This window comes from Balearica regulorum, chromosome 6, assembly GCF_011004875.1.
Source record: "Balearica regulorum gibbericeps isolate bBalReg1 chromosome 6, bBalReg1.pri, whole genome shotgun sequence".
Classification (NCBI taxonomy): Eukaryota; Metazoa; Chordata; class Aves; order Gruiformes; family Gruidae; genus Balearica; species Balearica regulorum.
This window is the reverse complement of record NC_046189.1, coordinates 31,309,657-31,333,924: the sequence shown is the minus strand read 5'-3', so window position 1 is coordinate 31,333,924 and position 24,268 is coordinate 31,309,657. Positions and strand designations below refer to the sequence as shown.

At 38.4% G+C, this 24,268-nt stretch overlaps 1 protein-coding gene across 5 annotated transcripts in view; it reads left to right on the top strand.

The window, feature by feature from the left end:
• Positions 1-24,268, top strand: part of MYLK (myosin light chain kinase) — a 211,969-nt gene that overhangs the window by 120,884 nt on the left and 66,817 nt on the right. For 4 of the 5 annotated variants that reach the window (XM_075757074.1, XM_075757075.1, XM_010312779.2 and 1 more), the window contains 5 exons: positions 3,711-3,848; positions 4,553-4,750; positions 5,928-6,174; positions 14,111-14,191; positions 14,548-15,437. In XM_075757074.1, coding sequence (XP_075613189.1) covers positions 3,711-3,848; positions 4,553-4,750; positions 5,928-6,174; positions 14,111-14,191; positions 14,548-15,437 — 1,554 coding nt within the window. Of the gene's footprint in view, positions 1-3,710; positions 3,849-4,552; positions 4,751-5,927; positions 6,175-13,487; positions 13,567-14,110; positions 14,192-14,547; positions 15,438-24,268 lie in introns of those variants that run through there. The other variant, XM_075757077.1, reaches the window with a different exon arrangement.

The following is a 24,268-nucleotide window of genomic DNA, read 5'->3' as shown; positions in this document are numbered from 1 at the left end:
ATCAAATTTTAAGTAAAGGAAGAAATGTTACATGAAATGATCCCCTATGGTTTCTTAATGAACACATATCATTTATGGATTAGAATGTAAGTCTTTTTAATTGTTGCTGCCAAGTCAAGAAACATTAGACAATTTTGGTGATATTCTGCTTATGTTGTTGGTACAATAAACATGTGCCACTGATCAGCATATACTATGGAACAACAGTAGCATAAGATTAGAGATCCCCATTAAAATATATATTTAAAAAGTAGGGTAGAATACTTGTGTTTTGAAGAAAGCCTGTTCAAGTTGCCATGGAGTCAGTCTTTTTAGCCATATATTTATTGTATCCTGGATGTCACATGTTTGAAAAGGAATACTGGTTGCCTTAGCCATGATCGCTGCTAATTTTTGAGCTCTGACATACAACAAATTTCATATCTGTTAGTAAAGAAATGCCTTCACTGCCCCTGTGCTCCAAAGGACATCAGCAACAGAAAGGGTGATGTTTTTACTCCTGCTTCATAATAGGTATTGAGAAATCAGGTAATACTTCAAGGACTAAATCAAAGGGTATGTACATTGCTATATGATAGGTTTACAAGGATAGGAATGTCTTCAGAAAGGTTATGGTATATAAAGTTGCCTTTGTTTCTGTCCCCGGAGAAATCCTCAAATTTTCAATATTTCAAACTTAATAATCCATCTTAATGTTCCTCTGCGTGATTGCATTGTTTCCCCTAATGAAATAACTCTTTCATCTCCCCAGTAACTTTTCTTGCATTGTTGAAGCTGTACCCTGTAAGTTTTTTACCACTCATATACCATAGCCTTCTGGGTTTTGATAATGACCATCGTAATTTTCTATTGAAGCACAGAACTGGTATTCATACAAGAGATCAGCATAAACCTGTGCAGTGCTTAAATTCAGTGTAAATGCTATTTTTAAGATTTGTGTGATGGTGATGCAGGTTCTGGCCACCTTCATTTCAATTTAACAGCTTCACTTGCAAATAGTGATCACTGATCAGTAAAAATGGCAAGTTGTTCTTCATTCTTTAATCCTGCAGGTCATTCTTATTGGGGGTAGAGGCCTGCACCCCCAGCAAATCTTAATGTCACTCATATCTGTAGGTCTCCTCACCAGGGTAGGATACACCTGCCTGAGAGAACTTCAGAAACAGACACATAACTTTTTGTAATGGTGTTGGGTTTGTGATTCGTATATGCTGTTACCATGAATAATTTGCTTGCTTCCTTTCAATATTTATGCAGCTCTGTGCAAGAAGGTGGTTTTATTCCAATGCATGAAACTTTCATTTCTGCAGCACATATTTTGGAGGAGTTAGCATTGCTGAAAAATTCCTTTTGGGAAACGATTTTTCTCTATTCCTTCTGTTGTTGCTCACTCATTTCTTTTTAATAAGGTGAGACTGTTATACTGTATTGTCTTCCTTGATTACAGAAATCCATTTATTTAGACTACATGGAACAGGCATGTCAGTCTAATAAAGCAAAGAGCCAGTTACGAGGGATGTGAGTGCTGCTAGTACTTTGTGCTGTTTGTACCAGGGCTCTGCTGGAGGCAGCTCAGTCTGTTCTGAGAGAATTGCTATTAGAGCCACTACTGGCAAATTTGTTTCCTGGTCACTGTTATGTCTCTCGTGTGAGCTGTTTCAACTCTTTTATTGTCATCTGTCTTTCTCTGAAGGCTTGAACTTCTCTGATCGTACTCCAGATCTGTTTCTTTGTTGGTCTAGAACCACACCTCTGCTTTTATCTTCCTTTCCCCGCTCTCCTTTTATTGCACGTCTGCCTTCTTGATTTGCAATGTTGTGAATTATTTCAATAAAAGGGATAACAGAAACATTATCATTTACTTGTCCTTTTATTTCTTTTTTTTTCTTATGCTTCTTTCCTGTCTTATTACTTTCTTTTTTTTTTCCTTTTCCTCCTTTTTTTTTTTCCTTTTCCTCCTTTTTTCTTCTTCTTTTCCTCCTTTTTCCTATTATATGGATTTATGCTTTCCCTCCTAGGTCTGTTTCAGTTTGAGGGACAAAGGGATTTTCTGCAAGGCATTAGAGTAGTGAAGGAGCATGTGGTGATATTGCTTAGTCCAGCAGTTGTTTGAAGCTGTTTCCATGAGTAAACAGTACAAAACAGAAGAATATGGTGAATCACCACAGTTTATTACTGTAGATGGGCTTGACCCAGCTCCATTGCTATTCTCCATACAGCGTTAGTCACTTACAGGCAGGCGCTATAGGAAACCCTAAGACTGATCAACGTGGCCTGATGGTGAATCAGACATTTCAGAGTAGTAAGTCCGTAACACCGAGCTGACTGGGTCTCAGTCAGGTCCCATATTTCCATTCTCACATGCATCAATGTCTCACTGCTCAGTGCCAAGAAAAGACCTACGACATAAGCCAGCGAGACAGATTTTGGCTAGAAAAAGCTTTGCTAGAGAAGAGGAAAAACTTCCTCTCCAGGCAGCTTCCAAATTTACATTGAGCTCAAATAACCCTGGGACAAGCTTAACTTTTTGCCTCCAGGAGGTTCAGTGGACTTGCTCAGTGAGGTGCTTTTAGTTTTTCTAATCACCATTCTTTTATGAATGGTGGTTTGTTTTTTTTCCAGGGTACTTTGTGTTGCTGTAATACTATTTTGGATGATATTGCTATACCTTTGAAAATTTTGAAGGTAGGAATAAGCAAAATGAAGCTATTTTCATGTATGGACAGAAAGTAGGGTTGGCATTTTAAAGGCAAGACGTAATAGGTCTGAACTCAAGCTAAACAAAACAAAAAGTGTATCCAAGTGACCGATAAATATTTATGACTTCTTACATTTGGTCATGATCCCTACTTTGGCTTTAGAAGAGTCTTTGCTCAGGTTTTTAGACCAGAAGTATCTTTCCTGGTCTAGTGTACCATATAGGTCACAGTTAAATGATCTTGTTTCATAGCCTCTGAATCCAAGACAGAAGAGACCATTGTGGGTACTGGAAATTACATATCTATCACAACTAGATTTTATTTTTAAGAGTGATTAATTTAATTCAGGCACTCATCATTTGATTATGCAGCCTCAAAAAAAAAAAAAAAACCACCTTATTCCAACAGTTTGTTTTGTGATATATGTTGATAACCTCAGGTTTCAGTCTTTCCCATCATCAATCAGTTGGCTAACTGTAATACAGGACAGGAGTATGGTGAACTCAAACCCATTTGTTATCGACCATCTAACAATCTAAATGGTTTGTAGTTTCACACAGAGTAGCGAGTCCTATATTCCTATGAGTTTACATTTTCAACTCATCAATCATGAGAATAGCAACTTGTAACATACCTCAGTAGTTTTATGTGAATTTAACAGTGATTAAAGGCATTGGGTCGTTGGTTACAAGTTGTTGGGTTTTGGGTTTTTTTGCATGTGAGCACATGTACTTGGGGAAAATGAGTGTAAATTTCTGTGTGATACTCTATGATATCTGTCAACAATGATTTGGGAGGATCCCTGGAGGAAGGATAGTTCCATTCCCATTTCTTGCCTTTCTGCTAGGACTGCAAGTCAAAACAGCTATATTGTGTGGTTTCAGTGGTTTTTGCCTTCTGAGAGCTGAAACAAGACCACCGACTCAAAATCAGTTTGAACCTAAGGTCAGTTAAAATTCATCATGAAAATTCCAGAAAGAGACCCCTTTTGTTCTCCTCTTGACTTCACAGAAAAGAAGAGCAGCAAGAAGACAGAAAGTCCACAGGCTGCCAAGTTAAACAAGACTTTTGCACCCATCTTCCTTAAAGGCCTGGCTGACCTCAAAGTAATGGATGGAAGTCAAGTGATAATGACTGTGGAGGTATCAGGTACATAGCTATAGAACAGTATTATTTAAAAATTTTAAGTCCTGCTGCACAGTATGTGTTTTTTTCCACTGGTCTGTTCTTCTAGCACATGTTTTGTGCTTGGAAATAATATTCCGAGGAACCATTTTTTTAAAAGTAAAAGCTAAGTTTGACTAATCTGATCTTCAGGGTAGATGAACTTTATCCAGAGTTAATGTGTTCAGACTTGTACAAGCGTTTCTTTATTGGAATAATAAGAACAATAATAATAATCATCATAATCATCATCAGGTACTTACTGGGTCCTGCTGTTGAACTAAAACTAAGTCTCTGCACACTTGTAATAGCTTTTGTTGTGAACCAAACAAGATTGATTTCCTGTCAGCTGGGGTAAGATTAGTACTGCAGAAAAGAGCAGTCCTGGTATGAACTTTGCTAATAGAATCCCTTGAGAATAACCTTCATGGGATCTAGAATTCATTCTCCCTCTCTGTTGTATAAATGCTTCCCTTATTCATTTGTATTTTAACTGTAGTAAGACGGATTCCACATTACACAGCATCAACAGAGTTAATGAAATTCCTGAATGTTTTGAAGATGAAATTGCAGTACAAGGTGGCAGAAAACAGCCAACCTTGTTTATTTTCTTAATCAATATATGGGGGGGCATGGGTGTGTGTGGGGGAAGTGTGGGTGTCTGATTTTTGCTGTTTCCTATTTCTCAGCTAACCCACCTCCTGAAATTATCTGGCTGCACAATGGGAAAGAAATCCAGGAGACAGAAGATTTCCACTTTGAGAAGAAAGGCAATGAGTACAGTCTGTACATCCAGGAGGTATTTCCTGAAGACACAGGCAAATACACCTGTGAAGCCTGGAATGAATTAGGAGAAACTCAAACCCAGGCTACATTGACAGTACAAGGTATTCTCCACCTTAGGAAATGCTAAAAGGAAATAATTCTAATGTGCTGGAGGAGTGTCTATTTAAAGTACATGAGTGTTTATAAGGTCTGTTGTGAAGGATGCTAGGAGTTCTTGGTCTCTGCATCTGAATTAAAAAGGATATTGAGCAGAAGCAACTTTAAAAAAATCTTTTCACTCTGGAACATAATGTTACTATTTCAAAAATGCATTCCTGAATCCTATTCCAAGGGACAATGCAAAACTTCTGCTAAATGCAGCTTCAGATTATAACTATAAGGCTTACTTAACTATGGACTTGATGTAAACTATTTAATGATGTTTTTCTTTCTAATTAGAGCCCTGAATATTTGGAAAAGCTATCTTATAGCCAGGATACCTGGCTCCTATATTAGCATTGTAGTGGTAGCAGGTGAGAAACACATGATTTCTGCAATTTGAGAACTCGCTGCGAAAAATTTGGCTTTGAATCTCCACATATGATGTAAATCCCACAGTAAACGCTGAAGTACCTACAAACCTCCTGTGACTGGGCATTCACTACTTTCATGACAGGGGACTTCGTCTGCTCTTACTGATTGCCAACATTTTCCCAGTCATTATTAGGAATTATTGCAAATCAATGGAAGACTTTTGGTTTTTTTCATGTAAAGGATCTTAACCCCAGGATTTCAGAAAGCTGTGTGTCCAGGGGTGGGTCTGTAGTCTGTTGTCACTGTCTGCTCTAAATTCAGACCTTTCTCTATTCTCTAAGCTCCCCTGAGATCTAGCCTCAGGGTAAGTCTTCTATATTAAATGCAATTTTATGCAATTGTTAATGGTGATTTATTACATGAGCTCTCAACTGCACAGCAGTCATAGTACTGTCACTTGCCCTTAAAGCTATTTCTACCCGTATTCTCTAAGGACCAATCTTCAAGATTCCTTTTAGGGCAGCTTTAAAGTCCCTTTGTTTTGCTCTTAATATAAGTCTGGACTGAGCCAGTAAAGTGCCAAGTAAATGATTAATTTTAGTACCAACACAAGTTACTTCCAAAATTAAAGCCTGACTTATTTTCACATTAAAAACTTATATCCTGCATGTTCAAAATAACTTTGCTTTTCCTGAAATTAGTTTATTAGTTACTTTCAAGCTTGGAATTTTCTCCTGATTTGTAAACTGTGTTTGTAAACTACAGAACCTCAGGATGGTATTCAGCCCTGGTTCATTAGTAAACCGAGATCAGTGACAGCAGCTCCTGGGCAAAATGTTCTTATATCCTGTGCCATTGCTGGAGATCCTTTCCCCACTGTTCACTGGTTTAAAGATGGGCAAGAAATAATGCCGGGAACAGCATGTGAAATCCTGCAAAATGAAGACATCTTCACACTGATCTTGAGGAATGTGCAGTCTCGTCATGCAGGGCAATATGAAATTCAGCTCAGGTATGTTTGCCATGAAAAGAGCTTGTTCCCTTGGAACAATTAGTTATATTTACCCTCACATTGAAATTCCCACCTGAAGAAGACATGAATTCCCTCCTATCCACACAAAATGGTAGTGTACTAAAGGAACTAAATATTTCTGAGGGATGAAGAGAACTAACAAAACTGAAAGAGGAAAGAGGAAATGCAAGAAGAGGCAGAAAGAAGGACAAAGCAGTATAGAGTTTCCTTTTGGGATCCTGAAAAAATCCTATACTGTAGCAGCACTATAGAAAGCAATTTGGGTTTCTAGCAAGGGAAACCACAACAAATGTCTTGATTTTGGAGCTATTGTTTAGCATGTTTGGCATCTCTCTGGGTATTTTTAAGAATCCCTGCTTCTTATGGGAACAACGTGACCAGGAAGGGCCATTCCATAAGGTTATGATCCATACCTTTCAGAGGAGAAAGTGTTTCCTCGCCATGCTAGAAATGTCTGAATTTTATATGGCAGTTGTAGTCTCCTTTTTCTGACGTATCTTTGAAATGAGGCACTCTGATGCTTTGGATTTCTTGTCATTCCTACAAAATTTGGAAGAGCTGTTTTGAATTAAATTTGTTTTCTGGTAAAATAACTGTCCTTAAAGTGAAAGATCAGATTTGCTGCTTCTTTACTTTGTAGAAAGTTCCATAGCATTTTCCACTTCCAATGGTAAAGATCGGGCCTAATTACATATTCCCTGTGTGGTTCTAGAAAACTTAGTGTACAACTTTAAACTGATGTTAATCATTCTACGCTATTTTCTGTGCTTAGATGTACTGCCTTACTTGGCTAATATTTGTGACTTTCTTTATTAAAATTTATTTAATCATCATAGACGTTTGAATCCATTGCACTGGAAGAAAATTATCTGCACTGTTCCACATGGTAGCTTTTTAGTCCAAACTAACTAGTCCAGTAGACAGTTCAGACAGATACTGCCCAGTATTACAAAGCATTAGCATTGCAGTTCTGTACTGCTTGCATTTGCCTGATTTATGGTCAGTTTGGTCTTCTTTCATCCTATAAACAAGGTATTTTTGTTTCATATACTTCAGTTCAGTACAAAATTCAAAACCTGAATTGTCCTTTGCCTGCTTGCAAACAAATTACTTCTGTCTTCATAACCCAAGGAAGGAGGATGTTTCTTAATAAATTTAACCCATTTAGCCTCTAAACAGTGAGTTTAATTTTTCTATAGTTATATTATTCCAGAAATGGAACAAAGTTATTGCCCAAATGATGGACATGTCACTGTGTAGATATCTAGTCCTAAGGTAAGGTTTCCATAGACTACCACAGGCAGCCACAAACTAACCTTAGAATATTTTAGTATTCAAAGTCAGATGAGGTACTCACTTTTCACCAGAAAAGGGTGCTTTAGAAAATTATAGCTGTGGTACATCACGATTTCTTATAATGAAGTTTTTCTACACTTCATTTCAAGCCCTATTACTAAAATTTATGTAGATAGAACCATAGGTGCCATGATCTTTTCGCAAATAAGGTCTTTAGTAGATTTAGACCCTTTGTACTCTGCAATAAATTGCGAACCGACTCATTTCAGAACAATTGGCTTGTTCGCAATCAGTCCAGGTCATGCTGATTTGTGTAGGTCATGTCTATATACATCCTTGCATCTAGGAAAAGTCAGTCAGAGGATCAGTGGTGTTTCTAACACTCGGTATCTCTGGTGGGATTAGAAATGCCAGTTCAACTTCATTAAAGTCACTAACCTCTCCGTGAGAGAGCAGGCCAAACTGTGAGGAGTGCTACCTTCTACTGGTACATTTCCACACTTTGGTATGCGTTCCCTGGACATGGGCTTGTTCTCTTATGATATGGTGGTGGTTTTATTGAACTGAAAAAGAATGAGTTATTTCAGGAAAACTTCAAGGATGGAAGAAGGAAAGAGAACAGGAAGAACAAAGAACAAAACAAGAGGGCTTTGTGGGAGACTTTGCTGTGGCTGACTTGAGCAAGTGGACCTGAATGATCAGGTGTAGTTGGTGAGCACTCAGGCCAAATTCATCACTGAAGACATTTGTCAAAGTGGAAGCCTGTCAACATCATGACTCTAGAACATAACAGAATGTACACTTAGAAAATAAATTATTTCAGAAAATTAGCAGAGAACAACTTTTTTGGGGGTGGGAAGAAGTTGTAGCTAGAAAATGACACAGCAAATTATGTGCTAGTTTCAGTTATTCCCTAATCCTTTTACTGGAGAAATAGCTGGGGATCTCACAAAGATCAGTACGTTCATGTTGGCTTTTTCTAATCCATAATGAGTAAAGCTATGTTGCAGTTTGAGCAAGGGGAATGCTGATACCTCTTTTTACCCTGCTGTCATTTGTAAAATTTCAGTTACTGTTCAGGGAACAGAAAGCCATATGCTTTTAGGAAATTGCTTATATACTATGAATAACAGCAAGGTAACCACCTCAGGAATATAAAAGGAGGCAAATGTCAGCTGTATAACTTCAAGTTTGCAATAGAGCTAAAGTAATTCTCAGCAGCAAATAATCTTGTCTAAATAGCTTTTGAACTCCCTGCATTTATCTTGAATACTTGATTGAGAATTGTTTATATATTCAGAAACAGTCTTAAAAGTGTCTGAGAGGAGAGCTGCATTTAGTGTCTTTCTCTCAAAAACTCCTACAAAGTCCATTAAAAATATGGAATTACTGAGAAACCATAAGTCAATTCACTGAAGAGTTTATAGGGAAGTTGACAGGGGGCTATTTTTAAACATAATTTTCTTTTCAAATAAAATGTGCAGCTCTTTTTCATTTATTAATTTTAGAAGCATGTTGCATAGCTGCTTTTAGGGAGTCATTCCTTCTCCAACTCCCTTAATTCAGTCCGGGCATGGTTTCCTAACAGTGTTAATTATTTTCCAATTTTCTTCTCCATTATTCTTAAGCTCTAAATTCTGTCCTAATACCTCCACAATTCTCCTTTTGTGTTGGCTGCTCACAAATTAAAACTCTAGTTTTCAAAATTTGGTTTTAACAAAAGATCTATTTGTCTCTTCCTAGTTCTTTCTCCTTTCATCAGAGTGAGCTGACAAGGGTATGTAGCCCAGTATGAGCCTAGTGTGATTCATCAATGATTGCTGCTTGGCTTTCTGTCTTTCCCTCCCTCAGCATCATTCAGGATATGTGTTTGCTTTGCCTTTTACTATATAGCAGACTACTAAGTCTGACTTTTAAGAGGGTAGCCATTGTAACCTCTCCTGGTCCTTGTTTTAAACCTACACAGACCTCTGATTCCTCTACAATTGCATTCTTCATTTTAATTGTCTTAAAAATGTTCCATTGAGCCTATTATTGCTCAGGCCTTAAGGAATGGTGTTGCATAAATATAAAAAGAACAACAGATTCACTCACTACTGCGGTACATGTATTGAAATTTGAACATTTTACAACCTGCAAAATGCCATCCCATGCAGCTGAGGGATAAGAAATCAGTCAGAATCTCTGTGAAACTATCATGATTGAAATGGGAAATAACAATCCTTTTTTGACTCAGAAAACCACAGACATCTTTTTTTCCTCCTGTCCTTTGCACCCTTCCAGTGATGCAAGCACTGGTATCCTTTTATCCCAGTATAACTTTCCCATGTTCTTTCAGTCAGTGTGTACATCATAAATGAAGAGGTAAGCAAAGAAGTTTGGAGTACTGGACAGAGACTGTATTTGTTGAGCAAAGCCTTTATCTTTATAAGAGCACAGTCAACATGAGAGACCTCAGAAATCCTCCTGCAGTTCATTAAACAAATCATCTGCTTTGTTAACCTTTGTCTTCTCAGATGCTGAGTATTTCTCTTCTCTCCAACTCCATCTTCCATAAAAGTTTGGTTAGTGCTGATTAATCTTATTTAGAGATTTTGATAATCTGAATAAATCACAGGTAAACATTTATCTTATAAAGCAGTGGTACCTCAAATACTCTGCAATTCAGGTTATATATAAAGCAGTTGTAAGATTAAATTCTATTACACCAAACAGTAAATATAGTTCTGTCTTTCTTTAAAATACAGTTTGCAAACCTTGTTTTCTGCTATCAACGTATCGTCTAGTTTTAGGAAAGAAAACCACGACCCCTTCCCATTCCATTCTCCCACTCAATGCTGAAAAATGCAAATAAAATGATTGGTCTTTCAGGTATAAAAAGCTTTTGGCCAAACCCTCAAGTGAGGTAAATCAGTGCATCCTCTTTAAGACAGTAGAACTGCTCTGCTGTATGTCAACTAAAGTTGTGATCCAGTAGATTAGTTGCTTTCTTTGAGGTTAAAGCTTCATGGAGTCTGGACTTTCTCTCCATTTAACTAACTCACAAAAGAGTTGCAAAACCTCATTCTGAGGCTTTACAGTTACCTGCACTGAAGCGCCAGCTATAGCTAGTGATCAACTTCTCTACCCCTTTCAATTCATTTTTTAAAAAATGCAATTTACTCTGCAATACTTATTTCACACTTGGTAGGCCAGTAGGAATTTTTGGTGTGACCCCACACTATAATTAACAGAGCTTCTTTTCCTTTCCCTCCAGAGAGTGTTTCCTAGGGACACACAGACAATAAGTCTCATCTAAGGTTCAGTGAAAATATTTGAGTAGATTCTGCCAAGAAACTAGTATTTCAAGATATTTTGAACATAAAAGCCATTCCAGGGAAAACTGATCCCACAATAGGACAGAGAGCTATTTTTAAAATTGCTTCAGGCTTTGCAGCTGGGGTTTTATTTGTTTTTAGTGGTTTTTTTTTATTATTATTCCTTGACATTTTAAAGATAAGTCCTGTGCGTGGGCATTCTACAGAACAATCCTACAAAAGTCAATACTTCCAGACACTTCTGTACAGCTTAGCTACTAAGCATAGGTTTTATCCATGTCTATCATTATTCCATAATAACAGAGCCACTAATATCTGTCTTTGTCTAGGGTTTTCTTGATATAATGCCAACAAGGAGAACCTCAAGTTGCAGAAGTCATGTGGTTATTGCCAAGATTCAAAACAGCAAAGATGTGAAAAACTTGAAGTGCTTGTGTACTGCAAAGCTCTACTTTTTCTAACTGCCTCTATGTATCTTGCCTTGCCTAGATTCTGAAATTGCGTAATGTAAAAATATTTACAAAGTTTCCAGAATTATTCTTGATTGAATTTAGCATCTAAACCATCCAGTCCTTCTTAATTTTTCTTGGCTTGTTTCTCTTTTTCCATCTTGTGATCTCCAAGGTGGGTCAATATTATTAACTTCACCTTTTTCAACTCTGCAACTGAATTCAGAAGACAAAATTATGTTCTCCCTGCTCCTAAAATCAGTAACAAATTTCACTGGGAGCAGGACTTGCCCTGAGATGGCTACACTTTTGAAGCCATCAAAATATATGAGGAATCAAACACAGACTTGAGGTTTGTATCCAGTGGTCTAGTTTTCAGCCATTCACTTGAATCAGAAATCATAATTAAGATCAAAAAAACTACCTTGTGAATAATTTTTCCATCTAGGTACTTCTATAACCCACTGTTGCCATAATTTGTAAGTGCTTCCCAAGGTTTTAAAAATAGAAAGAACAAAATGCTCTCCTGCTTTCTTACTCCCTCCTTCATTTTCCAAACCCTGTGAAAAATAGCTTAGAGAGGTTTACTTTGCCTTCCTTATTTGCTTCTTTGCATATGTGAAGAATTTGCAGAGGGAACGATGTGTTGCAGAAATGGGTCCTGCAGAACTGCTATAGTTCTTCACAGTAGTCTGGACCACATTCAGTAGCCCTAGATCCCTCTTCTGGGAGAATGCTGCCTCTGTTACGTTAACCTTGACTTCAGCAAGGCTTTTGATACTGTCTTTCATAACATCCTTGTTACCAAAGCTTAGGAAGTGTGGGCTGGATGAATGGTCAATGAGGTGGGTAGAGAACTGGCTGAATGGCAGGGCCTAGAGGGATGTGATAAGCAGCGCAGAGTCTAGTTGGAGGCCTCACGAGAAACTCATGAGTTTCAATAGTGCAAAAGGGGCCAGTTTGAAATGCATGGTTTGAAGACAACAGGTTTTCAGCAATGTTTCAGCAAACCCTGCTATCATTTGATGCGAATCAGTGTGTTGGGAGGAGGTGATGTGTAATTTTTTCCATTTATCTTTCCATTTGCCTTTCTATTTCTCTGGCTTCCAAATGGAGATCACACTTAAGATGAAGTAAGAATGGCAGGTCTCCAGTGCAGGACTGAGTTAAATACTCTCTGCATTGACTTGGATCCTCTCCTGCCATTTGGATGGTTTCTGTTTGGTGCTCTGATGTTCTCTAGTCTTTTGTATTGAAGGAAATTAGGATTGTGGCTTTCAAAGCTGTCCTTATGGCTTGCCTTCAATAACAGTTTCTAGTGTACATATTCTGACTTGTTGAATATAAAGTGTTGAAAATGTTCCTATGGCTTCTTGTTGTTAATGGTCTTAAAGTCAAGTAAGATGTGTTCCTACCAGCAGGGCCTTTACTTTGCATTCTAGTTACTTTGGTCAACCCCACCAATTTCTTCTTGTTGTTAAAGGCTTGATCTTCATAGTAGGCTGATCTGGTTTCATTTTCTAAAGCAACAGAAAGCAAGGAAAATACATCTGAAAAGGTGATGGCACTAATTGCTATTACAAAGTCATAACTTAGTGCTGCATCTATGTTAATGATTTACTGTGGGACTTCATTGCAAGTTGCAATGGGTGAAATTATAGTTTATTCACTTAAACAGAACCATATCTAGGAATGTATTTTCATGCACTATTTAAAAAACAGGCCAGCCAACATGTTTACACAAACTAACAGAAAGACACTCCTGAGTCTGTGTTTTAAACGTCAGGGCAAAATGGACTTGAAGGTGCAAGTCTTTTGAGAGGAGAACACAGCTGGGAAAACCCGTCTGGTTTTCCTTCCTCCCCCCAACACGTGTGCTTTGTTCATGTTCGGGAAATGTTTTCAGTAGCAAAAATTATTTTGGTTTGAAAAAAGAAAAATCATCCAGGAATTTGTAGTCCATTTACAAGCTTATACTTAAACTGGGTAGGATGAAAGTGTTTTCACTAATAAAAGATATCTCTAGTCCTTAATCAATTCAAGTCTGTTTTTTTAATAGCAGTTCAGGGGAGTGGTGGCAACAGTTACACAACTGCTGCCCTGGGGGAGTTAAATTTTGCTTTTGGCATGTCCTGTGTTAAGTGGAGAAGAGCTGTTTGGGGCTAGGAGAATGATATATATCTGCAGGAGGGAGGGAGCAGTGAGGGTGGGGGAGCGCTTTAAATGAATTATTTAATGGGAGCCCTTTCCAGAAGGCATCTATGGTATTCCTCTGCAAAAGGAAGAATAAGTACTCAGCACCATATATGGTGACACTTTTATGTTTTTTAATATAAACATGTGCAGGCTGGAGCAATCCATGTAGATGGGTTTTGCTGATTGGTTCGGCCAGGGGGGAGGGAAGGAAATAAGACCCTGCTTTTAATATCTTAACATTAGAAAACTTAAGAGCTTGGGTTTGAATAAATAAACAGTAGGCAGAGTTGGAAAGATTTTCAACTTTGCAAAATAGCCCCTTCCTCTGCCTTGATTTTCCAGCTTTTGTATTTGTTTTCCTTTAGTTTGTTTGTTTGCAGCTGTTTCATTCTGTAAGTTGCTTTGATTTTTGTTCAGGGAGTATGTTGTTCCCAGTGTAGACAGCAACAGAGCACTAGAAGCTATTTGAGATAGCTTGGCTCCAAATATAAGGGGACCAAATCCACGCAGTCAACCACCACAATGCTGGGCGTAGGAAAGGAGGATGCCACGCTGGGTTTGAGCTGCTTTAATGCAACACACAATCACTTAGCTCAGGGAAGTTACAGTTTTGGAGGGAGAAACCTCTGCTTTTCTGATTTCACTCAAATATTTCAGGAACCAAGTTGGAGAATGCAGCTGCCAGGTGTCTCTGATGCTGCGGGAGAGTTCAGCTTCCAGAGCAGAAATGCTCAGAGAGTGAGTATTTTTCCCAGGGACTTGCATGGGTGGGTTCTATTTTTTGCTCCGTTAATTCCCTGCCCTTACAGACCCAGGCTGGCTGCTGTTCAACCTAATCCCCAAATGTGACCCAACAAATTGTTTTCATCATACAGGCTAAGCACATTGTACCAAGCCAGACTAGAGATCTTTTTTGTTTGTGCCCTTATATGGCTCCTGAAGTCATCATTGATGCAATAAACTAATGGAGTGTGCTCCTCTAATCAACCTCCCCTTCTATAAACACATTTTGTTCCTGCTCTGAGATTGTTCCCTGACATTTTTAAACCAGCCCCTTTCCTGGCTCTCTCTTTCTTTTCTTTTTCGGATCATAGTGGGAGGGAATCAGCCAGCTCTGGAGAGCGAAGAGATGGTGGAGATCATGGTAAACTAATATTTGGTAGCACAAGTGGTTTCAAAAAGAACAGCAGTGAAACCAGAGCAGCTGAGGAAGAGCAGGAAGACGTCCGAGGCGTGCTGAAGAGGCGAGTAGAAACTCGGGAACACACAGAGGAGAGCCTGAGGCAGCAGGAAGCTGAGCAACTTGATTTCCGTGACATTTTAGGCAAGAAAGTCAGCACCAAAAGTTTTTCTGAGGAGGAACTGAAAGAAATCCCAGCCGAGCAAATGGACTTCCGAGCAAACCTGCAGCGGCAGGTCAAACCCAAGACCTTGTCAGAGGAGGAAAGGAAAGTTCATGCTCCTCAGCAGGTGGACTTCCGCTCTGTGCTGGCCAAGAAAGGCACCCCAAAAACCCCATTGCCAGAGAAGGTGCCACCTCCTAAACCAGCCATTACTGATTTCAGATCAGTGCTGGGCGCAAAGAAAAAGCCACCTGCAGAGAATGGCAGTGCTAGCACCCCAACACCAAATGCCCGCACCAATTCCGAAGCCCAGAATGCGACCCCCAATTCTCAAGCCCCTGTTGCCAAACCAGCAGTGAAAAAAGAAGAGAAGAATGACAGAAACTGTGAACATGGGTGCGCAGTGGTGGATGGTGGAATAATTGGGAAAAAAGCTGAAAACAAAGCAACAGCAAGCAAACCACCAGCAAGCAAAGGAACAGCACCCTCCTTTACAGAGAAGCTTCAGGATGCTCAAGTAGTAGATGGTGAAAAATTGGTCTTACAATGTCGGATTTCCTCTGATCCCCCTGCAGCTGTCACCTGGACTCTAGACAGCAAAACCATCAAATCATCAAAGTCCATTGTCATCTCCCAAGAAGGTAAATTAATTGAATTACAAGCCAGTTGGATGGCACACTGTTATATCCAGCTCTTGATTAATAATATTTAGTTCATTAAAGGTAATGCAATACTTTATTTAAGTCTTGTGCCAGTAACTGTTTCCAGATGCAACTTTCTTGTTATTTCGGTAGAGTACACAGGGAACAGTATTGTTTGACATTTCTTGCAGATTCTCCTTTAACAGCCTGCAGATGTAATTTTTATAAAGTTGAACTTCTTGCATTTTTAAATGCTGTTTATATTGCTAACACTGTTTAAGGAGCTGGTACATGACGTTTATTTAAGCTGAACTTTTAAAGATTTAGAACACTGAAAACAGAATAATATTATTGCTGGTTTACAAATTCTAATTTAATTCTTCTGTATGTTTAATATTTCAGGCTTTTTATTGCAATAAGAAACACTGAAGCAAAGAGGGATTCTGTTATAGAAAGAAATTACTACAACTTCAAGTTACATAGTTAAGATCAGAGTTGAGAATTGATTTCCAGTGTATTTAATGTCCCACCACAGATGCTTGTGTTGCCTTTACAAACACTGAAATATTTGAACCCCACTGGCCTGATGACTTTTAACTAATTTCAAAACAGTGCAGAGTTTGGTAAAAGTCCTCAGAGAGAACACTTACTGTTGTCAAATTGAGTGATTTCTTTATATTCTACATTCTGGATAATCAAATCCTACTAGACTGGTTTTGTAGGAAAGTAAACATTGTATCTAGACAAAATATATTTTCTTTGGGACAAGAATAGGGAGGATAAGTGATAATACAAAAAACCTTGTTCACTTCATATTGGTTTCATAAAACATTGAGGGAATTATATAGAGAATGACACTGTCCTGCATGTTGTAGTAAAAAAGTTCATGTTCACAGTAAGAATTACAGCTTGACACAGGGGTCTGCACTCTTAATTATGAATCTTTCTTCATTTAATCCAGACTATTTTCAATGTTGTTAAATGAGAACCAAATGAATACACACAGTGGTTCACCACAACCAGTGAATTTCTGTGCAGTGTTCCAAGCACTGAAACATGAGGATACTTTTAAAGTGGATGCAATCAGAAACAACATTGCCTTCATATAGGGTAGAGGCAAAAAAGGCACCTGAGTACTACATTAAGGGGATACCAAAGTAAGTAGATGGAGAGAGGAAAATGGTAGCAGGTGCATTGTGTCTGGCATGTGTCTGAAGTAGCATAAAAATTTTACTTATAAGTACATGATGATTTTCACCAGAGGGGTCTGTATAGAATAGGTGTAACTGTCATGTACATGAGAAAAAATTGACTAGGAAATGCCTTCCATGTTAAAAGGACTGACAGGATCAGGAAGGTGGGAGACTGCAAATTAATCAGCCTTACACTGGAAGCAAGATTTCAAGGGTTTCCTTGGAGTTGCTCAGAGTGAAAAGAAATTACGCATCTCAAAGTTTCATGTATCAAAATACAATAGATAGACAGCATCTCTGTACCAAAGCTTCTGAGCTACGGTGGAGTCTTGTAAAGTCCTGAAGCTGTAGTGTTGTGGTGCTGCAGAAAGGTGTTTTCCTGACTGAAATAATCTGAGTGACTGACTGTTACAATCCCTCAACTCATATTCACTTTATAAACTGGTACTGTAGAGCTGAAAATCCAGTGTAGTTGTGTTTACAGTGAAGTGATCCTCGTGCAGAAGTGCTCTCCCACCTGCCTGAGCAGGGCATGTGACTTATCTCATCCAGTTCGTCTGGGCTAGGTGACACTCTTGGACATAACAGCCCAGAAATGGCATTTTGTCAGGATGTCACACTTTAGCAGTGCTTTCCACAGAGGTAAGGAATGAAGGTCACCACTGGATAAGGAATCCACTATTTCAGGACAACTTCTTGCAGGGAGTGAAGAAACTGTCCTCATGTTTGAGTTGTACCTGCATTATTCCACTAGTATCACGCTTTGCTAGTCAGTATTATTGTTACTTCAAAGTTATGTTTTCTTTTGCACGTATTTGCAGAGGATCTTAGAAAGAAATAGTACACAGGGAAGTAAATGCTACAGTTTTCTCCTTTAATGGAAAGAAATGGAATGAGGATTAGAAATATTTTTTTTTTAAACCTTATTACATACCCTCTGATACACTGAGGAGATGCATTGCATGATGGTCAATTTAGGCTTTTTCCTGACAGTACCTGCTAGCTTTGGCACTTGGAGAAAAATGTGTTGCTGTTCTCCCACTGTGAGATGTTTTCATGCCAACTGTTAAGTAATTAACTAGGTATGCATGATACTTACTTTTAAGTAAGTTCCAGTTTTCTTAGAGATTGATTTGTCTCTTTCCATCTAATTAGGAATACTTAAATAGTTGAAGGAACCAAGAGAGGAGAAGGAACAATTACAGCTATAGACTAGAATTGAGAAATAACAAATTCAGGATTAATATCAGGAAATACTGTTCAATAGAGAAACTGTATGGATTGTCTCACAGAAAGTGTTTGGAGCAACTTTAAACAGAGAGAGCAACAATAAAACTGGATGCAGTACTCAGCAACCCAATGCTAAAATCCCAGATTCCATCTTTTGCCCCAAACACTGAAAAGGCAGCTTTGTCATGCCCACAGGTGTCACATCCTTCACAGCAGTGCCTTTGGCCAACCTTGGAGCAGCATTTAATGGGCTCTGGAGATAATCCCCTAGAGTCATCCTCAGCTGAAAGAAGGTTGAGTCTGTGGGGAAGGAGACGAATTCAGAGCAAATGGACCTAGCTCACATTAATGAGCTTAGACCTTGCAAAGCCATTTTTTATTTCTTTGGTATGACCTTGCTCCTCTTGTGTTCAGCAACAAAATCCACTATGGAAGAGGATAGACTGGGTTTATTCTTAGCTATTTCACCAACTGGTTTTGTGCTGTCGTGATGTTTGGTGGTGACCACTGGTTCTCACGTATGGAAAATTTTCCAGAGGTATCTCACAGAAGGATAACTTACTTGTTCCTAGTGAGCTGGATACTGGAAAATCCTCTATATAGAGTGAGACATGTCTATCTGCTTCATAACGTACTACAAGCCCATCTTATTTAGTTTGGGCCACTGGCCCAAAACCTGTTCAATGTAAGTAACACATGAACCTGCAGAATGCCAGGTATTTGTCTTTTGGAAATTAAATTAACACTCTCTGTCATCACCAGAAAGCAAAAAGAGGTAGCGGTTTGCTGATCTCCTAGTGCCAAATATATTGTGTATTGATAAATACATAAAATCTGGTTTCAGGAACACGTCCACCTGATAAAACAAGTGGCATATTTGGCCAGGAAGGGCAAACTTAAATGTATACTTGTGTGTAACAAGTTCACAGGATAGGCAAACTAACTAGTCACTTTATGTAGTCACTCACTGAACGTAACTTTCCTTGGCATATTTGTCCTAGCTGATAGTAAGGCTCTTTACCTGTTAGAAACAACTCCATTTACATATCTCCTTTGTGTTTGAAGAGGCTAACACTGCATTGCCTGTCTGAGGCTGTTTAACCATTAGCATGCAAGAGAAGGGAGGATGTTAGCCCCATTGCTGTACCATCGGAGAAGCCCGAGTTCATACACTAGGATTAGAATAATAACTGATTGGTAAGGTCTTTGGCAAAGGAAGAATTAAATCCTGCTCCAAAAAAAGACCTTCATCTTCAGGCATATTTGTGCTGTATTCTAGTAGTTAATCTAGGGCTTGCAACGTATTCTGTTATTCCAGGGTTAAGTTTACATTAGCAATTAGAAGTCAGAATCTGGGCAGTGTTATACTGAATGTCACAATCACAACATATCTAAGATAAATCTCATTCCTTCCATTTTACATTTCAACTATTAATACTGTTTTGTTTCCCTTTGAAATCATGAACGTAAGTACTTGTTTCTCCATTTCTTTTTAATAGTTCCCCAAATAGTATTCTGTCAGTTGATTGGCATGAGTGATTTGATGCTTAAAGTATCATATTTATGAAAAAGTGAGCTCTTACACCATCTTTCTTTTACGCACATGTCTGACCTGGTAAGAGTTTATTAATGGTTTGATTTTATATTTTTCTTCTTTTAAACACTTGTGAGAGTGCAGTTATCTCCACTCCTGGGACAGATATTAATGTGGTTTTTGCCTGTGAAATCTCAAAACAAATGGTAACTGTAACAAACAAACAAGAGTACTCATAAATTAGAGCATTATACATTTATACAGGCAGGTTGGATGGAGTATGGTTAAGAAGCAGTTGATTTTAATATGAGAGAATTCTTCTTTGAAGTTACAGGGGGGCTTTGTGATTGGAAAAAATTTTCTAAGAAGGCTCTAGCAGACATTACAGTGGAGTTAGACATATAAGGACTGAGCAGAACAAGCTTCCTCAAACGGTGAACTCTTTAGAGCAGGAACCATTTTGTTTTACATTTGTATAGTACTTGGCACAGCAGTGCCCTGTGCCAGTGTCCTGCTATATGAGTCACTCTTGGATAGAAAACCCAGATAGAAAATTTTTGCATGGTTACAAAAGTTTTTCTGGAAGAGACAGTGGAAGTGGGGTTGGAAGCTGCTATCCTTACCAGACGAATTGAGGTGCACAGTGAATATAAGTCAAAACGGGCAAACTTGTCATTTTTTGAATCAGCTTGCTCTGCTTTTTTGGCAAGATTTAGTACTATGTGACTATATAGATTGAAGAGGAATTATTTAATATAGGCTCAGGTAGCAGTGATAGTGTAGCTTAGAAAATTCCCAGAGTTTGTATTGCTTTGTGTAAGACAGCAATTTTTTCTTCCTAAGTGTCTTGGCAGCATAAAGAGTTGGAAATCTTGTTAGCAATAATGCCTTAACAACTTTCTTGTGACTTAACATAACTCCTAAATCTTCCTGTCAGTTGTGCAAGTCTGTGTCTGTCAGTCTAACTATGATCTTCCATGCCTTTCTGATTTCTTTTTAATTAACTTTGAGCAAGAGTTTGGTGTGTAATTAACACAACTACTGCTGAAATTAGATGGATTCTGCAGCTTAAAAAAAGGTTTTTCAGAAAGTTTAAGGCTAGGGAGATCATCTGAGCATCAGTTCTGACACAACTCCATGTTTGTAACATGCCACAAAACTTCCCCCTGTACTGCCATATTTGTCTCAATCTTCCTTCTTCCAGAAATCCATGTACTGTAGGTTTAAATATAGCAAAAGAGATACATTTGCTATAATCACTGTTAATTTATTGCAATGCCTAATTATTCTTATAAGTGTTTTGTTTTTTAAATCAAGAAACAAAACAATGTCTTATTTCTAATTTGAATTTTTCTGGTTTCTTCTTCCATACATTTGTTTCCTTTCTCAGCTAAGCTAAATAGCCCACTTGTACTTCATAGAATGGCTTTGATTCTGTAACCAAGATGCCTCTCTATCTCTCTTTTTTCCAAAACTTGACAAGTCAAGCTCTTACTAACTTTCTCTCCATAATGCACTTTGTCCAGCCCTTGGAAGCCTGAGCTTGTTTTGTTTTTCAATATGTCCTCTTCAGTGGCTGTTTGTTGGTTTATTGTCATATTTAGAAAATAGGCAGCAGAACTCTATGTCGGTATCAGTATCGGGTGAGATGGACATCACCTATTGCTGTGCTTACTGGAGGTCACTGGTCCTCTTTCTACCTCACAACGGTGGAGTACATGTTTGTTACTTCTGTATTAAACCTTTAAACCTTCTGAAAATAGAGCATCCCTTGCTGTCCATGGATGATTGTCATTTCACTATCTTAAGCCCCATTTTCTTTGAGTGAATAGGACTCAGCTTAACAAGTAAATGAGATTGTTTATGACTGCCCCATTATCTCTCTCTTTCTTTTTCTGTTCCAACATTCTATCACCTGTAAGTTTATCAACATTAATTCATAAATACTTCTACATCACAGATTACAATATTGAATATCTTTGATCTTAGTTGGATCACAGAGAAAATCCACCAAAAATATACCAAGTGATGATTTCCTATTGTCAGCTTCTTCATGAGATTTTGATTTTGGCAACTCTAACTCTTCCTAAATGAATGTCATTAATATAGTAATATAGCATGAATTACAAGCAGAATAATGTCAGATAACACAAATATTTCAGTAAAAACTAAGAAAATTACCTTTCCACAGATAAATTTGCCAGTTAAATGTGTAATCTCATGAATAATGAAAGTAAGTTTCTTACATTGTTTTCCTTAAAACTCTCTCAATTACCAATAATTAAATTTGACATTTTTTCTTCTCTGACACTCATGAATTTTTTCAATACTTTGCCTGTTTTCATTGTAACTGTAGTCAATATTTTCCAGGTCAACCCACTTTCCATTTTTAAATGTGACTGTGACAGTAGCACATATTTGCACTTTCCCAGACAATTTGTGATTTATTAAAAAATTAACACCATGAGCCAATGAGTTCCTTAACAAATTTGTTATGTCTCCTAGGCACAATTTCTCATGGCCTGGTATGTATTAATATTGCCTAAATACTCCATAGTACTTTTTTATCCCATGGGATACAAATGAGAAAGACATAAACTTCAGTCAGCATCACAGATAGGAGTCAGGAGGTTGGCCAGCTAGATGCCACTGTGGGGAATTAGACTCAGGAGCTGGGGTTTGTTGGTTTGTGTATTTGTTTTATATCCGAAGTTGACTTTCTGTGGAGTTTCATGGAAAGAATGCAGAAGCCTACAGATATTTTAAACTGGCTTGCACTATTTTTGAGTAAGTCAGAAAATCCTTTAATAGCTCAAAATGCAAGGGAAAGGCTTTGTGTATCTAAACCAGAGCCTCCAGTAAACTCTCAGCTTCTGTGGCTGTTAAGGTCTTTTCTAGAACTGCACAGTTTCTTATGTCTAAATGAAAGATCCCAGTATTCACGTTTACTCCAATCCTGCACTGTGTGACAGTATTTTAAAGACTGTCCATGGGCTTGTTCCTAAAAAAAAAAAAAGTAGAGGGATGGGGGGACAAAATGCATGGCAAATTCTTTTAGTTGACTGGGATTTGTGAAGTGCCAGGATTCAGAATACCCAACTGGAGTAACCAGCCTGGGCTTTGTTGCAGTTATGAGAAAATAAGCTTGTTTCAGGTCATGAAGGGTTTTTGCAGAGGAAATACCAAATACTTGGTTGAAAGACATTTGGCCTTCTAGCCCCGGGAATTGACTGTAGCTCTAAATCACAGAACATAAGCCTATTGGAGAGTTTCCTGTCCTTATGAAATCTCATAACGTTCTGCCTGTTTGGTGGTTTGGGGTTTTTTTTCAGGTTTTCTGAGAAAATGATGTTTCTACAGCCATGTGCTCTCAGTCTCCCCTTATACTCCTGAACCAGGCTGGCTAAAGTTTTTTGAACCACTGGCCAGTTTCACACTAAGTCCTAGTAGTCCACAGGTTCATGAAAACTAGTGGCTAAATAAAGGATAATGACACAAATGATCTCATTTCCCCTTCAGTCCTCCACTGAGGGCAGAATAACACCATTGCATCTCATGGTAGCAACAAGCCCAGCAATCCCCATGTAGTTTGTATGTGCTGTTCCAGTGTTGTTGCTGGGCAGTATGAAGAAGTGGAGGGAAATAGGATACAGATTATTGCTGCAGAAGGGTGGAAGTCAAGAGAAAAAGGATGCAGCCCTTGAAAAAAGAGGTTTTCTTCATCCTCCCTCTCACGAAATAACTTCATTAACATTCAGCACATATAAATATCTTTGGGAATGAGTAAGACTGACATTATTTCCTGAGGTCTCTAGAATAAGCCAAATGCAGCTTCGATCAGACCCCTGCCACGCAGCCTGGCCAGGGCTAGATTCTAAAAGCAAAGCTAACAGAGCACTGAATGCACATGGCAAGTCAAGGATGGCCATGAGAAAACCCTAGGATTTGCTTCTAGATTTTAGTATAACTGTGGGGAATGACTTATTGTTAGGGTGGGATGTTTCTGTTTGTACATGCTGTTGAACAAAGTGTTTCTCATAAGGTGTTAACTTATATTGCTGCAGTATGCCGTATGGACAACACTGCATCTGTATGAGTGGTGAGGAATGACCTTATGTCACATTAGTCTTCAATGAGCTGATTAGCATGCAGGTGAGGAAGGGCTTTTGAGCAGGTAGAAAACTCCAGCAGAAACTAAAGTAAATGGTGCTTTGTTCCAGTCCCTTAATGAGGGACTTAAGTTGTGCTTAAAAGCCAGACTCCTTCCCTGCAGTAAGGTGCCAGACACGTCCTTCATACATATGTGTCTTTGTTCCATAGTTTATGTTCTTTTGCAAAAGCGTTTTTAGCCTCTTATGTGTGATCTTTTCTAATCATGTTATATAGATTTATACAAATTCTTAGACTGGAAGTTATCTTTGGCTTGCTTTCCAATTGTCTCTTTAAACAGCAGAGACATGTGAATTTATATTTGTTAGATTCCTGCAGGAATACTTTTCTAGTGTCCCTCCTCCACTTGGAATGGAACTGCAGCTCGTGACATTTTTGGCTCAGCCTTACTCATGGAGATGAGTTGCCTCAGGGAAGGCATGTGGCTTTTCTTTTCACCCTGTGGTTGGCTGAGCACAGCACATGTGAGTGAAGGGTCAGTGCTCCTCATCTGAGATAGTTTTCACATCATTTCTCAGGGGGAAAATTGTCATTATTTAGAGCTTCTTGATTTTGTGGAGGATGAGGAGGAAGGAAATATTAATTTTCTTCTAACTATTGTGTGTGTCTGGCAAACCAAAGTTGTTGGGAACCGTTTGAATGTTTTTTATAAGATTTGCCTTGAATAATAACACCAAGTTTTACAATGAGGAAAAATCTGAATG